Source organism: Podarcis cretensis (genome assembly GCF_951804945.1).
Source record: "Podarcis cretensis genome assembly, chromosome: 11".
Classification (NCBI taxonomy): domain Eukaryota; kingdom Metazoa; phylum Chordata; class Lepidosauria; order Squamata; family Lacertidae; genus Podarcis; species Podarcis cretensis.
The window spans coordinates 20,094,979-20,114,959 of record NC_137180.1 but is presented as its reverse complement, the minus strand read 5'-3'; the positions used below and the strand labels follow the sequence as shown (position 1 = coordinate 20,114,959).

General features: G+C 38.7%; 1 protein-coding gene across 4 annotated transcripts in view; it reads left to right on the top strand.

Annotated features, from left to right (window-relative positions):
* DMXL1 (Dmx like 1) overlaps positions 1-19,981 on the top strand; it is a 71,724-nt gene that overhangs the window by 40,983 nt on the left and 10,760 nt on the right. For 2 of the 4 annotated variants that reach the window (XM_079995255.1, XM_079995256.1), the window contains exons 24-36: positions 541-1,619; positions 4,248-4,439; positions 4,852-4,928; positions 5,735-5,862; positions 6,861-7,109; positions 11,830-12,005; positions 12,994-13,127; positions 13,632-13,717; positions 15,254-15,455; positions 16,383-16,500; positions 17,002-17,064; positions 17,958-18,044; positions 18,766-18,887. In XM_079995255.1, the coding sequence (XP_079851381.1) occupies positions 541-1,619; positions 4,248-4,439; positions 4,852-4,928; positions 5,735-5,862; positions 6,861-7,109; positions 11,830-12,005; positions 12,994-13,127; positions 13,632-13,717; positions 15,254-15,455; positions 16,383-16,500; positions 17,002-17,064; positions 17,958-18,044; positions 18,766-18,887 (2,713 nt within the window). The remainder of the gene's footprint in view (positions 1-540; positions 1,620-4,247; positions 4,440-4,851; positions 4,929-5,734; positions 5,863-6,860; positions 7,110-11,829; positions 12,006-12,993; positions 13,128-13,631; positions 13,718-15,253; positions 15,456-16,382; positions 16,501-17,001; positions 17,065-17,957; positions 18,045-18,765; positions 18,888-19,981) is intronic. The other 2 variants (XM_079995258.1, XM_079995257.1) reach the window with 1 other exon arrangement.

The window sequence follows — 19,981 nt, the reverse complement described above, 5'->3', positions numbered from 1 at the left end:
TGGGAGCTTTGAGTGATCATTACAGTGCTGATTCTCAGGTATGTTACTAGGTATTTGAAAACCTTCACTTTGATATGATCATATCATTTGAAGAATATCTGTAGACATCTGCTATTTGCTTTTTCTGTTCAACATGAGATTCTTTCTTCTGTAGAAACAATAATTTTTCAGACATACATGTCTGTTCACACTGGAGGATATGAGAAGAGAGCAAGAGTACATGAGTACAAAGTGCATGAATCCAACGTTCTTACACATAATGATAAACCAATTGTTTATTGTTTGAAATGGAGACAATACTGAGCTAAATGAATTCATGATGTGATTCTTTTTATAAGGCAGATACAAATATAATTTTCTTACATGTTTTGAATATAAACCTCTTGGGGAGTCCTACTGCACATTATAAACATAGTGGTGGGATAATATTACATACAATTGTAGTTCCAGGGGATTTATTGTATTAGAACTGGAAATGGTTGGGTTTTTTATGAAATAAATAAATCATTAACAATAATCTCTGATGCAATGTCTTTACAGATGAAGGCAACGTGTCAAGATGTAACCCTTCAGTGTTCAATTTTTATAATTACCTAAGGACTCATCCTCTCTTGTTGAGACGCCATTTTGGGTCTTCTGATTTATCTTCCACACGGATTTGTGTAACAGGAGAAAATGGACTGGCAGATGAAATCAATTTAAGGGAAAGAAGATTGTTTTTTACAACTGCATATGCTCACTTAAAAGCTGGCTGTCCCATGCTGGCTTTGGAAGTGTTATCAAAGATGCCCAAAGTGGTAAAAAAGTCAAAGCCTTTAGGAAGAACATCTAGCTTAATGGACACTAGTAAAGGCTGCTCACCCTCTTCTCCAGGACCACTGGAATCAAAGGATAACAAACCTTTCAGCATTGACTGGTCACAACCTATCGTCAATGGTCTGGAATCATCTTCAGATGGGTCATCAGGTAAACATTCAAATTCTGCTCTTTCGTTCGACTGGAGTCAACCGAGCACAGTTTTCCAGGATGAGCCTTTTGAGCTAAAGTGGGACAGTGACAAAGATGATGAAAGTGAAGATTGTATTGTAATGAAACCTTTGCAGAAGGAAGTGAGTGAGAAACCAAATGAAGTTAGTTCTAGCTATACAGAAACCTACAGTTCAGGTGCCGAAAATGAGGTTTTCACTTCATCAGAAGACATCATTTCTGCACAGCTGAAATTTAGGGCATGCTTGAAGATCCTTACAGTGGAGCTTCGTACATTATCTACTGGCTATGAAGTAGATGGTGGAAAATTAAGATACCAGCTGTATCACTGGCTTGAAAGAGAAGTGGTAGCTCTTCAGAAAACCTGTGACTATAGTGTTGAAACAGAAGATCTTCAGCCAGGAATTAGCCCAGTAACGGATGAACCTTCATCAAATGAAATGACCGAAGAACTATCAGACACACAGCAGAATACACAGCAGAGAGAATACCTTCAGAGAAGACAGTGGCTTGTAAAATATCAGTCACTTTTGCGAATGTTTCTAAGTTACTGTATCCTTCATGGATCTCATGGTGGAGGCTTGGCATCTGTACGTATGGAGCTGATTTTACTGCTTCAAGAATCTCAGCAGGTATGGAGTTTTCTCCTTGTAGTATAGATGTAGTATTAAAATATGAATAGTTAAGAGGGAAAGCATATTATTGGCCAAATATAATTGTAGTGCCCATTAATGTTTTTTTGGTTCAGTATATAAAGACATCTCTATAATTTCTTCAAATAACACATGACTAAATAGTTTTGCATCTACACATAAGTATTTAACTATCATATCTAGTATCCTCATAGCTCTTTAAGGACAGGGGAGGCAGAACCTTCTCAGGATTGGCTTTGCAAGCCACATTTGATCCACCTGCCAGATGTATTACTTTGCATGTCTCCCCCTTCCCATTTTAAATTCCTAATCTCAGAAGATTAGCAGGGGGGTATGGGGAGACTTGCACAGGCTTTAAGAAAGCCCCCGTGCTCCCATTTCAGCCTGAAATAGTAGCATGGGGACTCTATTAAAGCCCTTTCCAAAAGCGCTTTTTGAAGCACTCAACCGCTTCTCCTTGAAGTGAAGGGGGCAGCTGCATAAGACTGTCCTTTTGGGAAGCACTTTAAGGCAGTCCCCTCACTCCTGTTGCAGCTGACACAGGAACATGAGGGGTGCCTTACATTACATCACAAAAGGGCTGTTTGAAGCAGCTCACACACTTGTCCAGGTGGGTGGTAGCTGGGGAGAGGGGAGCGGAAACTTCTTTTCTCCCCACTGCTGCCACTGGTGCCCATCTAATTCCAGAAGTACATGAACTGCTTTAAGAAGCATTTTTGAGAAGCACTCTAATCCCTGCTTATCAGCTAATAAGTGGAGATTAAAATCTTGCCTTGGCTGTACAATCCTGTTCCCTGCTGAACAGAAGTAGAATGTATCTGTTTATCTGGTGGTGTTAGCTGCTGGGTGGGTGAGCATGATTTGAGGGAAATGGCCAGCAAGCAAAACTGGACCCTCTGACAGGCAAAGATTGGCCTGTGGGCTGGAGATGCCTCACCCTTTTTAGGATAAAGACAGGAGCAGTTTGTCATGTTGAAGCTTGCTGAATTATAAGTGAGCTTGTGTGTCATGTGACATTTCCCATTGTTGCAACAGGAGGCTGACTTCCATGCCACATGCCACAATAATCAACTCATTTTCTCATTTCAGACATGTTTTTTCTGTTTATTGCACTGTCACTTTGTTTACAAAGTAGACAAATACAAGCAACAGTTTATTCTAACTTTACTGGGACTAGTGCCTTCAGGTTGCTGAACTAGTTTGGCAATCTTTCTGCTGCATCTTCACCTTCCCACTGTTGTGTATGCATTGAGTAGCTCCAAGAGCACAAATTTGTCCTCTACTCTACTTCCATCTGCAATACTAGATGGTCAGCCATTAATTAATTAATTTTTTTTTGGGGGGGGGCAACATTTTTCGATACAGATCTGCACAGCAGCAAAGCAGGAATAACTTCAGTTTTGTGCAAAAGCACACCCCTCTGGTTAATAAAGCATGCTGTTGGAAGTACCATTATATCACACATGCATTATATCCATGCATATTGACTGAACTATAAAAATCACAGATTCTATGGGGGGGGGGGAATCCTGTGATTTCTAAAGGATCTGTTCTCATTCTACCCTTTCAAATTCCTCCTTTGAGGAAAATAAGGCTTGGAATGTCAGTTTCACCTCCCATCTCTCATTCCCTCAAAAAACTACTCTGAAGTTGACAGTTCAGTGTCTACTCTACTCTACATGTCTACTCACAAGTCAGACCCACTGATTTCAGTTGGGCTTACTCTCAGATAGATGAATTGTAATCTTAAAGAGTGACATGGAGGACTACCTTAGCAAAAAGATAAAAAATACAACAAGGGAGAAGCTAAGGCAGTCACAGCAAAATTGCATAATTGAAGGACATTAAATGGTAAAGGGAGATAAACCACCAAAAAGAGGCAACAGTGAATCTACTCCCAAAATACTCTGGGCAGGTAACCATTGGCAAAGGTGCTCTTATATGAGAGAGAAAATGGTTCTGAAACTGCCACTCACTCTTGCACCTCCCTCTGTATACATCACCACGTGGCACCACGTGGCACAGAATTTCACAAGAGAAACATGCTTCATGCAACATTCATTGCTGTGTGTGGACACAAACTGGCAATTTAGCTTAACACAATTACTGGTGTTGCAATGCCTAAAACTTAATAGGGGCCAGCTTGAGGCAGAGTTTCCTGCAACCAGATCTAGAGAGAGCCCTCCAATCTCAGGTCTCAGTCATTTGTTGGAGCTGGGGCTTAAATCAAAACTTCGGGATGCAGCAGGTGAAAGTTTTGCTGATCGGACATGGATCATAAATTAGCCTGGCCAATTCAGAAACCTTATGCTCCCTGCCCAATCACAAGGCCACTTTCGAAACATTGCTTATTCAAGAGGGCAAGTGATTTGCCAGGCTGGTCACCAGCTTATATAATAACATACTGGATTCCTGTTTAGCTTTGAGTAATTTTTTGAGAGGGAAGAGGCAAACCATTAACGTTATCACTTCAAGTGTGTATATGTATCATCAGCAGGAATTCCGTAAGAAGGAAGCAATCACTGTTAATAACCTATGCTAGTATTTACAGGAATTCAGCTATTAAAATATGCTTTCTATTATTCTCCCCATCCCCCACCCCCCAAGGAACTGTTGCTTCATTTGCCTACTAATACCGTATCTGAGCAGAGTTCAATACCGCTTCTGTTTGCCTGTACTGCAAGTGCCAAAACCGTGGTGGCCAATCCTTTGCTGCATCTTAGTAACCTGACTCATGACATACTACATGCTATAGTAAACCTTCATGCGCCTCCCAATCCAGATGTACAAAATAATAAGGCAAGTATGATTACAAGTAACTTTCTTTTTTGTCTTTGAACAAGTCTTTTTTTAACAATTGAAAATATGGTGGGATTCGACTAAGTTGCCGCACAAGCGAAACAGGGTCCACTTGCACAACAGAACTTTCTTCTATTTACGCATACTGCACTAAATGCTACGTTGCATTTCACCCATTTGTATCTATGCACATGTATTCCCTGGCACAAAAGTCTGCCCTTGGAATTACTTTAATTAAGACCACGTTGGTGCGAGTGTGTTTTGTTCATTTTTAAATAGATGCTGGCACGTTATGTCATGTGACATACTGTGTTTGACTTGATCATTTGTTTCTGGAAACGAGAGGTTCCAACATTACATAAACAACAATTCTTGTCTGATGTGTAATGTGTCCTCTAAAACTTTCTTTCAGATCCATGTAATGCATACGTTAGCTGCATCTCTGTCAGCTTGCATATACCAGTCTCTCTGTGGTGGTCACAGCTACAGGTAATGATCTTTAAAATAAATGAATGTGAGCTTTGATGCTCAGCAAGAGAAATAATTCCCTATTTGCAGTCCTACTTAAGGTATAAAAATACACAAATCTTCCCCCCCCCCCAGCTTCTGCCTCTGTGTGTATTCTATGATAAAGGGTTATGATGTTCTGTGGTCTTTTGAAGTATTAGATGTAAATGGACAAACTTAATTACATCTCTTATTTAACAGAACTATTGCTACTTATGGTAAGATAATCATTCGGTACTTTTTACTATTAATACCTTCTGGAGATGTAAGTGACAGACCCCAGATTCCACCCTTTTATATTCTTTGCTTGTGACTCTGTAACCAGGTGGGTAGTAGGGGTAGAGTGGTATAACAATCTTTGATTAAACCAGCACACAAAGTTTGTGCATAACTACAAACTACAGTGTAAAATAAGATTCAAAAACCAACTTCAAACCATGGTGTATGATCCTGGTTCGCTTACCTCAAACCATGGTAGCGATCCTGGTTGAGTTTGGTGGAAAAGGAAATTAGACTTAAGCTAAACAAACTATAGTTTAGCATTATATGAACCGGGTTTGTAGGTTGAAAGACACTCTAAAACAGGCATAGGCAAACTCAGCCCTCCAGATGTTTTGGGACTACAATTCCCATCATCCCTGACCACTGGTCCCGTTAGCTAGGGATCATGGGAGTTTTAGTCCCAAATTTGCCTATGCCTGCTCTAAAAGAATAAAAGAAGTACCATGATTAATAGAAATAGTGGCTTAATTTAATTTAATTTAATTTTAACTTTTCTTTTTTAATAGCTCATTACAAGCAAATCAATTCACTGGAACGGTTTACCAAACACTGCTGCTTTCTCACCGGCATTCCTTAAGGACAGCAAGCTTAGATGAAACAGTAACTCCCAATACTGCACCATCTCAGTGGCCAGGTAGTAATGATTTTATTTTATTTTCTCTTATCTAGCTTTCTTGACAATAATCAGTGCTGTTCCTTTTTTTTTTTGGTTTACTTAAACAATATATACTGTATAACTACAATTGTCTCTGAAAGGTCTTCAAAAAAAGGTCTCTGAAAGGTCTTCAAAAAAACCAGAGAGTTAAAACTACAAAATCGGACTTCAGTTGAAATGCCTACTGGAAGAAAAACATACTTCAATTGGTGCCAGAATGTGAACAGGAGGAAGCCTCTTCCCCAAAATTGGGGATACAGAACTTAAACACACACAGATCCTGGTGGATATAAGACTTATATCTGAGCCATGGGGGACCGCTTTCAGTGACTCCCACAAACACCTTAGGGCAGGAAAATAAGGGATTAGGTGGTTTTAGAGGTAACCTGGGCCCAAGTTGTTAAGGGCCTTGTAAATTAATACAGGACTCTTGAACTTGACTCAGTAGCATATGAATAGCTGGTACAAGCATTTGCTGGAGCTATGTGCTGGTGATTATCTGTCCCCATCAACAATCTAGCTGTAGTGTTTTGCATTAACTGGAGCCTCCACAGCAGGCCCAAGGGTGCATTGCATTAATCGAGACTTGAGGTGGTACTATGGCATGAATTACCATGGCCAGACTAGCCTTATCTAAAAACTGCTGTAGTTGGTGTACCAGCAGCAGCTGGCAAAAGTCACTGCTAGCCACTGAGGGTAACTGAGCTTCCAAGAACACCCCCAAACTCTGATTCTGTTAAGTGCATTCTGGGGAACAGGCCAATTCCTGAGGATTCATTGATGTAGTTTCAGTTGAAAAAACAACATTTTTACATCATTATACTCAGTAGGTTTGGGTGGGTTGCAGCAATTACTGCACAAATAACGAATAAACACCCTAAATAGCTCACAGTAAGTTTACTCTTGTTTCTGGGGAGAATTGTTTTATGGGGTTTTTTTTGTGTTTAAAAAGTAGGTAATGCGTTTTCTCTTTCTAGGTATAATGGCTTTAATACAGTTATTAAATCATACCGGAGAAGAAGCACAATCTGGGATCACAGTTTTGCTCTGTGAAATTTTGACAGCAGTCTACCTTAGCCTCTTCATCCATGGTCTCGCCACCCATTCCAGCAATGAGCTGTACAGAATTGTGGCCCATCCTCTTAATGACAAAATGTGGTTTGCTGTCTTTGGTGGTGGAGCAAAGATTCCAAAGAAAGGGCAGGTTCAACAAACATCAAAGATGGGTTAGTTTGCTCTTTGTTTTCTTTACATATAAAACTTTTGTGAACTCTGTTCCTTCCTGTTCCTGCTGCATAAACTGGTTAGGCTGTCTGGCACTGTCTTTCCTCATATCTGCTATAGTTAAATTAAGTAAATAACTGCATTAAGGCTGCAATCCTATGTAGTTCTTACATGGAAGTAGCTGAGCTTGGTTCTAAAGTAAACGTACATTGGTTTGTGCTGTAAACACTTCTAATGTAACTGAAATAGCCATTTCATAACTTACATGTGAAATTAATCAAACAGTTCTAGGTGTTCCAGTATTTGATAGTCTAAAACTAATTTTCTGTGCAGCCTATTAAATGCCAGTTAAAAAAAATATTGTCATGATATTTAAATGATTCGTGAAAAAATAATTTATTTTTGTTTGATGTAGCCATATTCCTTTACTCTAAGAGCAGCCTATGTTTTCTCTTTTTGGCAGGTAGGCACTTCCCTATGCCTAGCCCACACCAGGTAGTAGTATTCTCCATGGAATGTGTGGGGTTTACCAAATCTCTAACTGCCATCAGTACTCATAGTCCTACCAAATCTGCAGGCAAGATACTAGCTTCAGTCTTAGGCTTTTAAATCCAGTGCTGATATGTGATCTTGCATATGTAGGAATAAAGATACAAAGAAAAATTTCTGTTTGTAAGTCGTGACCTCAGGTTTTTATTGTGTTTTATTTATATCATGTTAACTATGTGAATTGGAGTTGAAAATTAAAAACAAAAACAAAAAAACCCCAGCACATTGGTCATTCATACATTTGGAACAATCCCTTCTAAATCAGTTTTAAATAACTTCATTATTGAAGGAAGAACATGGCTTGCAATTACCAGAAATATTTCCAATACATTTTTTTGCTCATGAAGACTGCTTGTTTTGTGTCACATGACCATGCATATGGCTGTGGATTTCTAACTGTTAATTTAGCATATAAAAGCCGCCTTTAGTTCATAGCAAAAATGAATCCAGTCGCCATCAAAGATTGTAGTAGGGCAGCGAATAATGTAAGTGTAAAACTTGGTGTCTACAGATCCTCTGGTAATGTGACTTGCTTAACATTTCATTTTGGCTGATTTATAATTTGATTTGTGATTGGCATAGGCGACACAAAATGGCCTTGGCGGAGAAGAGTTTATTTAAACATCATCATTCACATATCCTGCTTATTTGACCACAGCAAAATGCTGCTTTGTATTCAAATGTCCACATATAATCCATTATAGATAATTTTTAATGACACCAAACAAATGATCTTGAGGAATAGTTCATGGCTCAGTTGGTAGAGCATGAGACTTCATCACAGGGTCATGGGTGTGAGCTCCACACTGGGTGAAAGATTCCTGTAGAGATGATCCTCATAGTCCCGTCTATTATCTATAAAGGTAAAGGTAAAGGTACCCCTGCCCGTACGGGCCAGTCTTGACAGACTCTGGGGTTGTGCGCCCATCTCACTTAAGAGGCCAGGGGCCAGCGCTGTCCGGAGACACTTCCGGGTCACGTGGCCAGCGTGACATCGCTGCTCTGGCGAGCCAGAGCCGCACACGGAAACGCCGTTTACCTTCCCGCTGGTAAGCGGTCCCTATTTATCTACTTGCACCCGGAGGTGCTTTCGAACTGCTAGGTTGGCAGGCGCTGGGACCGAGCAGCGGGAGCGCACCCCGCCGCAGGGATTCGAACCGCCGACCTTTCGATCGGCAAGTCCTAGGCACTGAGGCTTTAACCCACAGCGCCACCTGCGTCCCTCCACAGCGCCACCTGCGTCCCTCTATTATCTATAACCTACAGTAAACTTGTGTGGTATGCAGATTAGATATGAGTGATGTCAACACTTAGATTCTGAAGGATTCTGATAATGGATTCCTTTGTGGCTTTAGGGTAAAATTTATAGCTCTTGTCATCTGTGAATGTACTTGGAAGTAAGCAAAACCGACTTCATTAGAACTTGCATGCAAGCACATATTTTAGGATTAACTGCTTTTCATTGGACAGCTCACTTTAGAAAAGAGGAAATAGATTTGGTCAGTGTCTGTACTTAACTCTGGATTACAGTGGAATTTCCAGGGATAAAATTGTGTTCCTCCCATGCTTGTAAGAAGATTTCAGGTGGGACTAGTGTTTGAAGGCTGGAATCACTGTCAGAAGCTTCAGAGGAAGAAAGATCCCGAAATGGCTGCCCATTACCGGAAAGCCATTGAATGTCGGGGCACATGTAAGCTAGATGGACTAATTACAGTGGTACCTTGGTTTACAAATTTAATCCATTCTGGAAGTCTGTTCTTAAAGCAAGGCATGCTTCCTTTCCATAGCAGTGGGGGACTCAATTTACAAATGGAGCACACTCAACAGGAAGCGGAACATGTTCTGCTTCCAAGGCAAAGTTCACAAACCAAAACACCTACTTCCGGGTTTGCAGAGTTCTTAATCCAAGTTGTTCATAAACTAAGCTGTACTTAAACCAAGGTACCACTGTACACTGATTTGGTGTAAAGCAAGTTTGTCTTCACATGTCTTCCAAAATGCCACAGGTCTAATACTTGTAAAAAGTTACTCTTTTTGTATTTGTGAATTGGGATGGCCTCACACTGAGGAGCCTAATTGGAGGAGGCCAAGATGACAGAGACATGGGGGTGGGGGAGTAAACCCCCAAGATCCAGCCCAATATGTGCACACACATTTATTTAAAGAATTTATGTACCACCTTCCATCCAATTCTGATTCCAAAATACACACACACACACCCCATAATCAGAATTCTCCTTTCCTTTTGATGTGTTAGCATTTTCATCTAGGTTGAAAATAAATTCTTATTTTTTAACTCGTTGGACTAAATATTTTAATAACAGTACTTCTGAAAGAGAAATCTTCCACAGTGAATGATTGGCAGTCTTCCATAAATAGATCTGTATTCCTGAAATGTCTAAAGTGATGATGATTTAGTGGATATAGATACTAATAAATGGGTGTTGCACTGTGAACTGAAAGCAGGGGTAGACAAAACAGGTGTTTATTATTCCAACCCATTTTGGATTCCGCTGGTTGTCCTTCGGCTAAATTCAGATATTTAAGTATTTAATATATAGATGTGACACCACTTCTTCTTTTATTATAACAACCTGCTGAGTAGTCCTGAATGCTGTAAGGATATTGTACAGTGCAAATTGTCAGCCTTTAAAAAATAACTAGAAGCCCATATTCCTCTTCATTTAGGGTGCTCAGTTGTTTTGACAATACAAAAGAATAGTAAACTAAAACAGAAAAGTGCCGTGCCAAAGTAGTTCCGTGGGAGCAACCTCCCTAAAGTTATTTCAAGCAGTTTGGGACTTTAGATAGCAAGTGGAATGCAAACTGGCTGTGCTGATGGTTGCAGTTTTCCAATGCAAGCTAAGGAATGCTCAAATCTTGCTGCTTGTGTAAAACATGATACAGTCGGGGGTGGCTAATAAGAAAAGGGCATTTTGGAATTTTTGCCTAATTTATATTATACATTTAAATAGACTATTAACATAAGACTTGTCAGGTTTTTTTACAATAGAACAATCTAAATTATCCAGTGATGTTTAGATTCAATTTGTCGCTTATTTATATTGTCACTTATTTATGTTCTTTTGTTAGTCTTGTTATATACATGTTTTATTAACTTCTTTCTCTGTTTCTCTGCCATGTATAAGAAAAAGTACTACAAGAATATGCCTGACCATTTAAGATATCAATCCTAAACCAGTTTTAGATAAATTTCCTTAGTTATTTTGTAGAGTAAGGAACTTTGTCAGTGAGACTTCATTTCCTGTAATAAGTTTGGCATTTGTCTGTAGTTCCATAACAGATAGCCTACTAGTGCTACAGGCATAAACAGTAAAATTTAAATCAAGAAAGCAGTTAAGCACAGTGGTTACTGTTTAGATGGGGGTGAGTGGAAGCAAGAATTCAAAAGATCCATTATTTCTCAAGTTCTGTATCATGTAACACTTTCTGTAAGCTTATTTTCCTATGCCTTCATTTCAAACATAAGAAAGCTTTGTTATTTTCGTTGAGCTCAAAAACTAATGCACCATATTAAGCAATGCATGTGCATGTTTGATGTGCTAGCTAAAAACCAAAGTTTAAGAAAACTTTAAAGTACTTTGTATTATAACAGATATGTTTTTATCTTTAAGGTAAGTGAGTTGCATTTTTAAGGAGAATTTTATGAGCATGTTTTGTGACATTATATACTGGAAAAATAAATCTGAATTATTTCTGTGTTATCGTGCACTTCCATTTATAGATTATGTACTCTTAAAACCTGCATGCCAGTGCGGATTTTATTTACTATTAGCAAATACTGTAGCAGCACCACATGCTGCTCTTCTGTGGGGATATAAATTCATAGTCTGCATTGTAATATGATAGTTGGAGAATTGATTTCTCAGGTATGCAGAAATGAAAGTTACAATATTTGCTAAGAATTTTCGCAGTATAATTGCACCTCTTTGGAAGTGTAGGGTTAAGGGAGAGGATAGATAAAGGATTAAGGGTTTGGAAGCCAGAGATTTTTGAAATTGCTAATACCGTACTAGACTTGTGCTTGGTGGTTGGGTGTTGCAATTAAGACATTGATTTTTTTTAACATTTATTCTTAAATAGTTTGATGATAGACATCTGGTAAGTGGTTTCCAAACTTTACTAAAAAGATGCATATTTTTCTCTCTGCAGCCTCTTCTCCTCTAGATGATGGTGAGAAGCAACAGAAGTTTTTAAGAATGTCATCAAAATCCTCTCTAAAAGAGAGTTCACAGACTACTTTACCCTCGATAGAACAAGATGCCCCAAATTACAAAGAGAAATTTATTCCTCCTGAACTTAGTATCTGGGACTACTTCATAGCAAAGGTATTTTATTTTAATTTTTATTCACACTTGGAATATTTTCCATAAGCCAAAGTGATTCTCACTCTGTCACATACTGGCCTTGCTGGTGAGGTAGTTTTTCTTGGCAAAAAGCAGAATCCAGTTTCAGGAAGAAGTACAGTACAATCAACTCTTGCTTCTTCAAGCAGATACACTCATTGGCACCACTGAATGCATCTTTTAAGCCCTTACCCATCCCACACCTGATGAAATATATGATATCAGATGTAGGGCAGATGGACATGGCTTCCCCAAAACAGTCTTGGGGACCAAATGGTCAGGGCTAGCAGGCCAAGTTTCTTCTGTGAGCAGGAGGCTCTCCACCTCTGGTTTAAAATTGTGTTTTAATATGACATGTTACTTGAATTACTGTATTCCAAAAACCCTGCTTGAACAGCAATATCTTAACCTTAAATTATTGGTTAAGCAGGTGGAAAAATGAGCACATCAGAATAGCTGTGGGCTGATCTTTTTTGTAAACAGCCAGGTAATTTGTAAAGTAGCTTAAGGACTGACCATAGGAGGCAACTGTAAAAGGAAATGGCACCAAGAAATAAAAGGAAAGGTGTGCAGAATATATGAATTATAGTATTTTTCTGTGTATAAGACTAGGTTTTCTCCCCTAAAAATAATGTCAAAAATTAGGGGGTGTCTTATACACGGATACATCTCCCATTTTCTTAAATCTGAGTCCCCCAAAATAGGGAGCGTATTATAGACGGAAAATTGAAAGTATTAAGTATAAGGTAAGTATAAATGAAAGAGGGAACCTGGCATTTTTCCTGTCTGTATTTCTAAGGTTAAAAGAAATAAAAAGAATAAGTTCTTCTTTATTGGTTTTACCCTTTTCAAGCCAAGTCATACTAAAAGTAATCTGAAATTGAAATGATAAGCAGATCTCCCTAAGTATTTGAAGCAAGTGTATTTTGTTTTGTGTTTACCTTGACTGAGACTTCAATTTACCTTTTAGCCATTTCTTCCATCATCGCAAACTAGAATTGAATATGACTCAGAGGAGAGTCAGGAAAGCAGCGATGATGAAGGTGATGATGAATTCTCACCAGACTTAAAGAGTCAGGAACATTCAAATTCAAATTCATATAGGTATGAAATTATTTGATTCATTTGTTTTCCTTTACTGTTTCTACATTTGTTTTCATCTATGAAATGGGAGGCATCTAGGGAAGAGGTAACCTTTCCACCTAAACTTCTCTCCTACACACACCAAAGTGCTTCTGTACACAAACTGGAACTTGCAGATTTTGTGGCAATTGAGAGAGGAAGAGAAAGAAGGGAAGACTGAAGGTGGGAGAGATTACATTGTGGGTGGGAGAGAGGGGGGACGTGGAGTGATATTGCAACCCTTTGCGGGTTTGGGAGCTGAGGAAGGAAGAAGACATTGTAATCTTGGGGAGGAATATGGAAGGAGGCGGGGGAAATTCTGTGGTCCTGAGGAGGGAAACTAGGGGGAAGACAACTGAGGCAGGGAGAAGGGAGTTGGTGTATGGAGCAAGCAGAGGAACACCCCTTAGTTAATCATAAAAAGGAAAGGGAAACCAGTATTATCTTTTCACAGCTCGTGTATACTTGTTTGTGTATTCTGTTTAGTTGGTCTCTGATGCGGTTGGCTATGGTTCAGCTTGTCCTCCAGAACTTGAAGACTTTCTACCCTATGGCTGGGCATGATCTTTCAGGTAAGTCTGTCTTAGTGGGTTTTTGGATTTGTTTATATAGAATTCCCTCATATTCCTTAATTAACCCATTTTACTGGTGCATATTTTTATTATTTAATAATAAAATAAAATTTATACAACTCTTGATTATGAAAAAAATAATGTGTACATATGTGTACACATATGTGTACATCCCTGCTTGCAGTTACTTTTTTTTTTTTAAAAAAAATGGTTTTATTCATAACAAACAATATAAAATAAACATCAATACAATATCACAGTGTGGGATTTCTCCAATCCCTTGACTTCCCTCTACCCTCTCCATGGTTCCATTATATTTATTATTCATTCATGCATGTCCATATCTTATTTTCCATCTATACATATCTGATTCTATCTGTTATCATAATACTGCAACTGTTTTTCAGTCCTTGCTTGGAGTTACAAGCCTAGTTGAGTTTTAGTTGGTGTGATAGGCAAACTTGTTTTCCTGAAAGGCATTGTGGGATGGCGTTGTTGAAGGACTGAGAAAATTAGCCTTCTCTTTTTCTTTCTTGAAATATGTGGATGAGAAGCTAATGTAATGTCCAGATGCTGAAGTAATGATCCCTCTTGAACTTTTTGAGTGAATATTCAAAAAGGACTGAGTGAGAGGAGTTTTAAGGGTAAACGTTTTGCAAGAATATCATCATGAGCCACAAGTGCTAAAGCCGAGAAAAGGTGCCCTTTACAGAGCTGCTTAAAGAGAGAGGCTGTTTTTTTACATCCTCCAGTACAACAGCCAGCTAAAATATTAAGTGTGGCTAAACCTGAGCTTCTGTTGAACGAGCATATATTTAAGTTACATACCAAGTTATGTTCTAGCAGTAATATTTTTATACTGCACATACGGCCAGCTAACAGGCTAGAATCTATGCAACTGTGAAAAGGGTCTATTTTGTGTTAAACCTTGAAAATAATTAACAGATTCAGTCATATTAAGGATAATTTTGAGGAACTAAGCTCCATTTAATGCCAGGGTGTCCGTGTGGTGTACTAGTTGAAGGTGCCAGACTAGGATTGGGAAGATACAAATGTACATTTATTCATGAAGATTATTAGCTTACCTTGGGCCAGTCACAATCTATTTCACAAAGATAAAAAAAGGTGTGTATGTCATCTTGAGCTCTTTTGAGGAAAGGCAGGATCAAATGTACCTAAAAATATTTATACATACATGAACAACATATATAAAGGATTTTAGGGTTGGGCTAAAGAACTGTTATTCCTCATTTCATAACCAGTTTGCCATCTTCAGCTTTGCTTTGATAGCTACTCCTACAGTTCATTAGCACATATAAATGCCCATGCCCAAATTTAGCGTGTAAATTTATGTGTCCGTTTGATTTTGTTTTTACTTTCTGGTTGCCTCACTTGTGTGCATCTTGACAGGAAAATGTGCAGGCTCCATCCATAGAGCAAAATCTGCAGTTGATGTGACAGCAGTACCGTAGCAGAAAATAGAGTGTAAAGTTCCTTAATATATTGCAGTTAAGGAAAAACTTACTCTTGTTTTAGAGCTTCCAGTTAGTTCCCCACTGTGTCATGCAGTACTAAAGATACTTCAACGCTGGGAGCAAGTTCTTCTTAGGCGACTTGAGATGCATGGCGGCCCGCCAGAAAACTTCATTTCTGTTCATACTTCTCAAGATGCATCCTCTTCAGGCCCTGCACTACTTCGCCACAAAGCCTTGCTAGAGCCAACAAACACCCCCTTCAAGTAAGTGTGCTCAGTGGCTCTGTCGTTTTTGTACTTTTCATGCTCTTTAAACCCGTTGTCATTCATGTTTCCATATCGGCAATACATTCTAATTAGTGTTGTAAGTGTACCTCAGGATAGCGTGGATGTGTTACCTCAAAGCAAGTTTCCTCTGCAGATAGTACTTAAGGACAATTCACTAATTTTGTGCACGCGCGCGTGTAGATTGTATTTTAATGTACTTGTATATTTAAAAGTGGAAAGGCAAAGCAACCACAAGTTTGCAAACATGAATCATGCAGATAAACAGGGAGTTTGAGTGGACTGTAACTGGTGCTTTAAGTTACATATTGTTGTGCCTTTCCGCTAGTTCTCCAAAACCGAACACTACAAATACAAACAAGTAAGTAAATCAAATGAAATACCTTTTGCTGTTTTCTGAAGGAAGTCTCACCTTAATGTGCAAGGAAACATAAGGACTTTTATGGAAATAAGAGAGCTTCTTCACCCACCTTATTTTTATTTATCCAGTTTCTTCTCTTTTATTTTATCTTTTACACTATTACTTATAGTTTTTTCTTCTGTTACCTTTGGTTGTGCTTCATCAAAATTTGCTAAGACGCTCTGCTGCTTTTTCAGATGACATCTGCACTCCTTGCTCAGACTGGGTCATCTTAATTTCAAACCTAGCTTCCTTGAAACAAAACAAACCAGAGGGATTAGTTCTTTGGCTCCATATGAATAGGTTAACATGATTATTAATTTTATGCTGGCAAAAAATGATTCTCTTTGGCGGTCACCTGCGTCCTGCCTGGCATTGATCTGAGCAATGAGCAAATCTGGATTCTCCTCTGCCAGATTTACAAGGGTAGTGGGACTAAACTGGGCTTACAGGAAAAGCTTCTGAAACTGCAGCATGCTTAAAAACATGTTTCTCTTCATTTTTAGGTCTAAAAGTAATAATGCACTATCTGTGAAGAGACTTTGGCAATACCTGGTTAAACAAGAAATGGTCCAGGAAACCTTTATCAGAAACATATTTTCAAAGAAAAGGTGCTTGAATGAGGTATGTATTGTATGTTTTTATACAGAAATTTAATAACATTAACTTGGCTTTTCTTAAGCCAACGTTCCTCAAATTTTTGAACTCACAGGGTCTCCCCTGCAACCCCCATCCACATTTGTTCTAGTTTCCAAGGCGCCACATTCCTCAAATACAAAGGTTGCATATGCTTAATGTGTAAGCAGTAAAGTTCACTTGCTGGAGAACAATATAATGAGAGTATTATTTGTTTGGTATAAATACATTTATTATAGTTTGTCCAATTTCCCTTTGTGAACTGAGAGTTAAGTCTTCACCATAGTATCTAAGGTATAGAACTCTTTCTGATGTACTTCTGAGAATGTACTTCAAAGAAGTTTATTGCAGCATTCCTCAATTTTGTTCCACTAAGTTAAATGTTGTTGCATATTCATAAAACTACTATGTAATTGTTAATCTTGCCTCATAGTTGCATGTTAGTCTCATCTTGTCTTTTGTCATGTGATTTATTCTTTTCTGGTGTAGTCATTAGAAGACCAAAATGAACATATCAAAAATACTTCAGTGGAAGAGCCTGGAATCAATAAGGTATATGTGAAATAAAATAAATGGTGATATGGGATAACTATAGCCTACATTCAAAATGTTTGTTTGTGTGTGTGTGTGTGTGTGTGTGTGTGTGTGTGTTTTAACTGTGTAACACATTATGTGGTTCATTGGAATTCACTGGGAAGATACAGAGTGGACTAATACCAGCAATTGTCTGGTCTCCTTTGTATGTGATTTTTTCCCCCAGAGTCAACTCTGTCAAGTCTTGCACATTTGTGGATTAGCTTTATTTGTATGTGATAAACTATGCAGACTTTAATTGTAATTATCTTTGAAGACTACAACCAGCAACCTGTAAAACCTTCATAGATGATTCTATGTGTCAGACAAGTGCATAAGTAATGTGTATACTGGTATTTCTGTGCTTGGTAACAGAGGCCTAACATACAAAAACAGCAGATTTCACTCTATAACCTTCTGACTTGTAGAATTGTTCATATGGTTATTGCTGCTCTTGACAAATTTCACATTATTCGTGACTGGTTCTAGGCTATTAAATGGTAGATACTGAGTCAATTATAAATATTTCATAGGTAGACATGGTTCATCTTTATGTGAAATTGCTTTTCTTTCTCTAGTTTTCTGGTTATGCATTAAATATAACAGTGATGTGACAATAAATGATTATAAGGTAGATAGGATGCAAAGTTGTTACACCCTTTAAAATGTGTTTTAATTTTTTATAACAATTTACCTTTTTTACTGGACTATCTAGAACTAATGAAAGTAACATGCTTTCAAGTAGCACAGATCTCTTCCTGATTCATTTTTAGCTTTTGTATTTCAGCGTGAGCTAGAAAGATAGAAATCTTACTGATTAAAAAGGGGTATGTGTGTGACCCTCTCTCTCTTTGTTTCCCTTTTATATACAGATAGAAACTGATATGGGATACCCTGGAAGTAAAGCTAGAATTATCCATAAGGAGTCTGACATTATCACTGCTTTTGCTGTCAACAAGGTATGCACACAAATGGGGTGCTTTAAAAAAATGAATATTTTGGAATGTTGTAGTTCAGGCTCACAAGAAGAAAGAGCTATTGCAATATTTAAAGAAAATAGTCAGACCTTAGCTAGAGCAAATAACACCATTTTTATTTCTCCTGCAGTCAATATTATGTTGTGTTCTGCATGAACAAAAGGCAAAGTGATCTCTGTTGCAGTAATTCTGCTGTTCTAGAAACTTTGGTCTACTACCAACATAAATAGATGGTTGCAATGGAACTGAGTGGGTACAACATAAATGAAAAGTCATATATATGGGCAGCTTTTCATCCAGTTGAGCCTTTGAAATGCAATAATACTGACTGAAAAACTGATAGCAGATAGCTATTTCAATCATACTCTGATAATGGTTTTCCTGGGGCATCTGGCTGGTCAATTTTGGAAACAAGCTTGCTGAACCAGATGCACTTGACTGCAGCATGGATATTATATTTTAACCTTCTGCACTTTCCACCCAAAGAATAGTAGCTGGTTGGTGTGGTTGGGAACCTAAATGATATGAAGCTATGTGGAACTCTGCCAATGCGGATTCATTTAAACACCCTGTCACACTCATAACTTCACGCTTCCATGGGGCTTTTGTATTCAGTGGTGAACAGGCAATAGAGGAATTAAAGGTATTGTTAACTGGTGGTGTCCTGAGCTTATTATTTTCCCCTTACACTTGTATATTGTAGGCCAACAGGAATTGCATTGCAATAGCTTCAAGTCACGATGTTCAAGAACTAGATGTTTCTGGAATTCTTGCTACACAGATCTACACTTGGGTTGATGATGATGTAGAAGTGGAAGCTAAAGGGTATATTTTTTCATTTCTTGGCTATATCTCCTAACATTGGCTTCTGTACATGAATTAATTTTTTTCTTAAAAATATAAAGCAGTATAGAAATGAAATGAATAATAATAATAATAATAATAATAATAATAATAATAATAAATGATAATGATACACTGTTAATTTCTTAATCCAACTAGTTTTTAAAAGTTATTAAAACATTTATCTAAGAGTGTTATGGGATCTCCTTCCTGATTTTCTTTATCTCCTCAGCCTTGGACTTTCCCCCTCTCTGTTTGCTTCAGTTCCCAGACCACCTTTCCCCCACTGTTAGCACCGCCTTCCTGTTACCCTTGTTTGCTGTGGTTTTAGTCCACCTGTGTTGACAAAAGCAATCATTCCCCCCCCCCCGCCTTGGCAGCTGTTGGCTTAGCTGTCCTGATATCTCAAAAGACTGGCCTGCTTTGACCCAGACACTGAAGTAGTTATATGGTCACCTTAGTTCTGAATTCAAAGAGCCAAGTATAAGTGAAATATACTCCGAGTCGAGTGTGAATTTCATGCTCTTTATTCAGCTCATGGTAGCAGTGAATGAAACTTTCCCCAAAACATCTAGCTATATATACAATGGGCCCTGCGTGATTGGCTAATTCCGGGCTGCTCCTGTAGGCTAATCAGGTTGTGGATTCACCTCCTCCTGAAGCCTGATTGGCTGCTCCTGCAAGCCAATCAGGTCGCTGATTCACTTCTACCTGGAGCTGGATTGGGTGGCTCCTGCGGACCAATCAAACTGCTGCATTCTGGATCCTATTGTTCTAGGATTCAGCTCAGTACATAACAATAAGCAGGCATCTGGGTGGCATTATGTTAACAGGATGCTGGACCAGATGGACCATTGGCCAGACCCAGCAGACTGCCAGGGACCATGCTGAGGAGGGCTGCACTGAGGAGGAATGGTGGGAGCCACCCCCTCCACCTGCATCTTTCCAGGAGCAGGAAGACAGTATAGATTTGGAACAGTGGTTTGCAGAGGAGCATAGTTCAGAAGGCAGAAGCTGGGAAATAATGAATGGGGAACAGCTAGCAGAAGAAGAAACACTGGGAGAGAGAGGGTTGA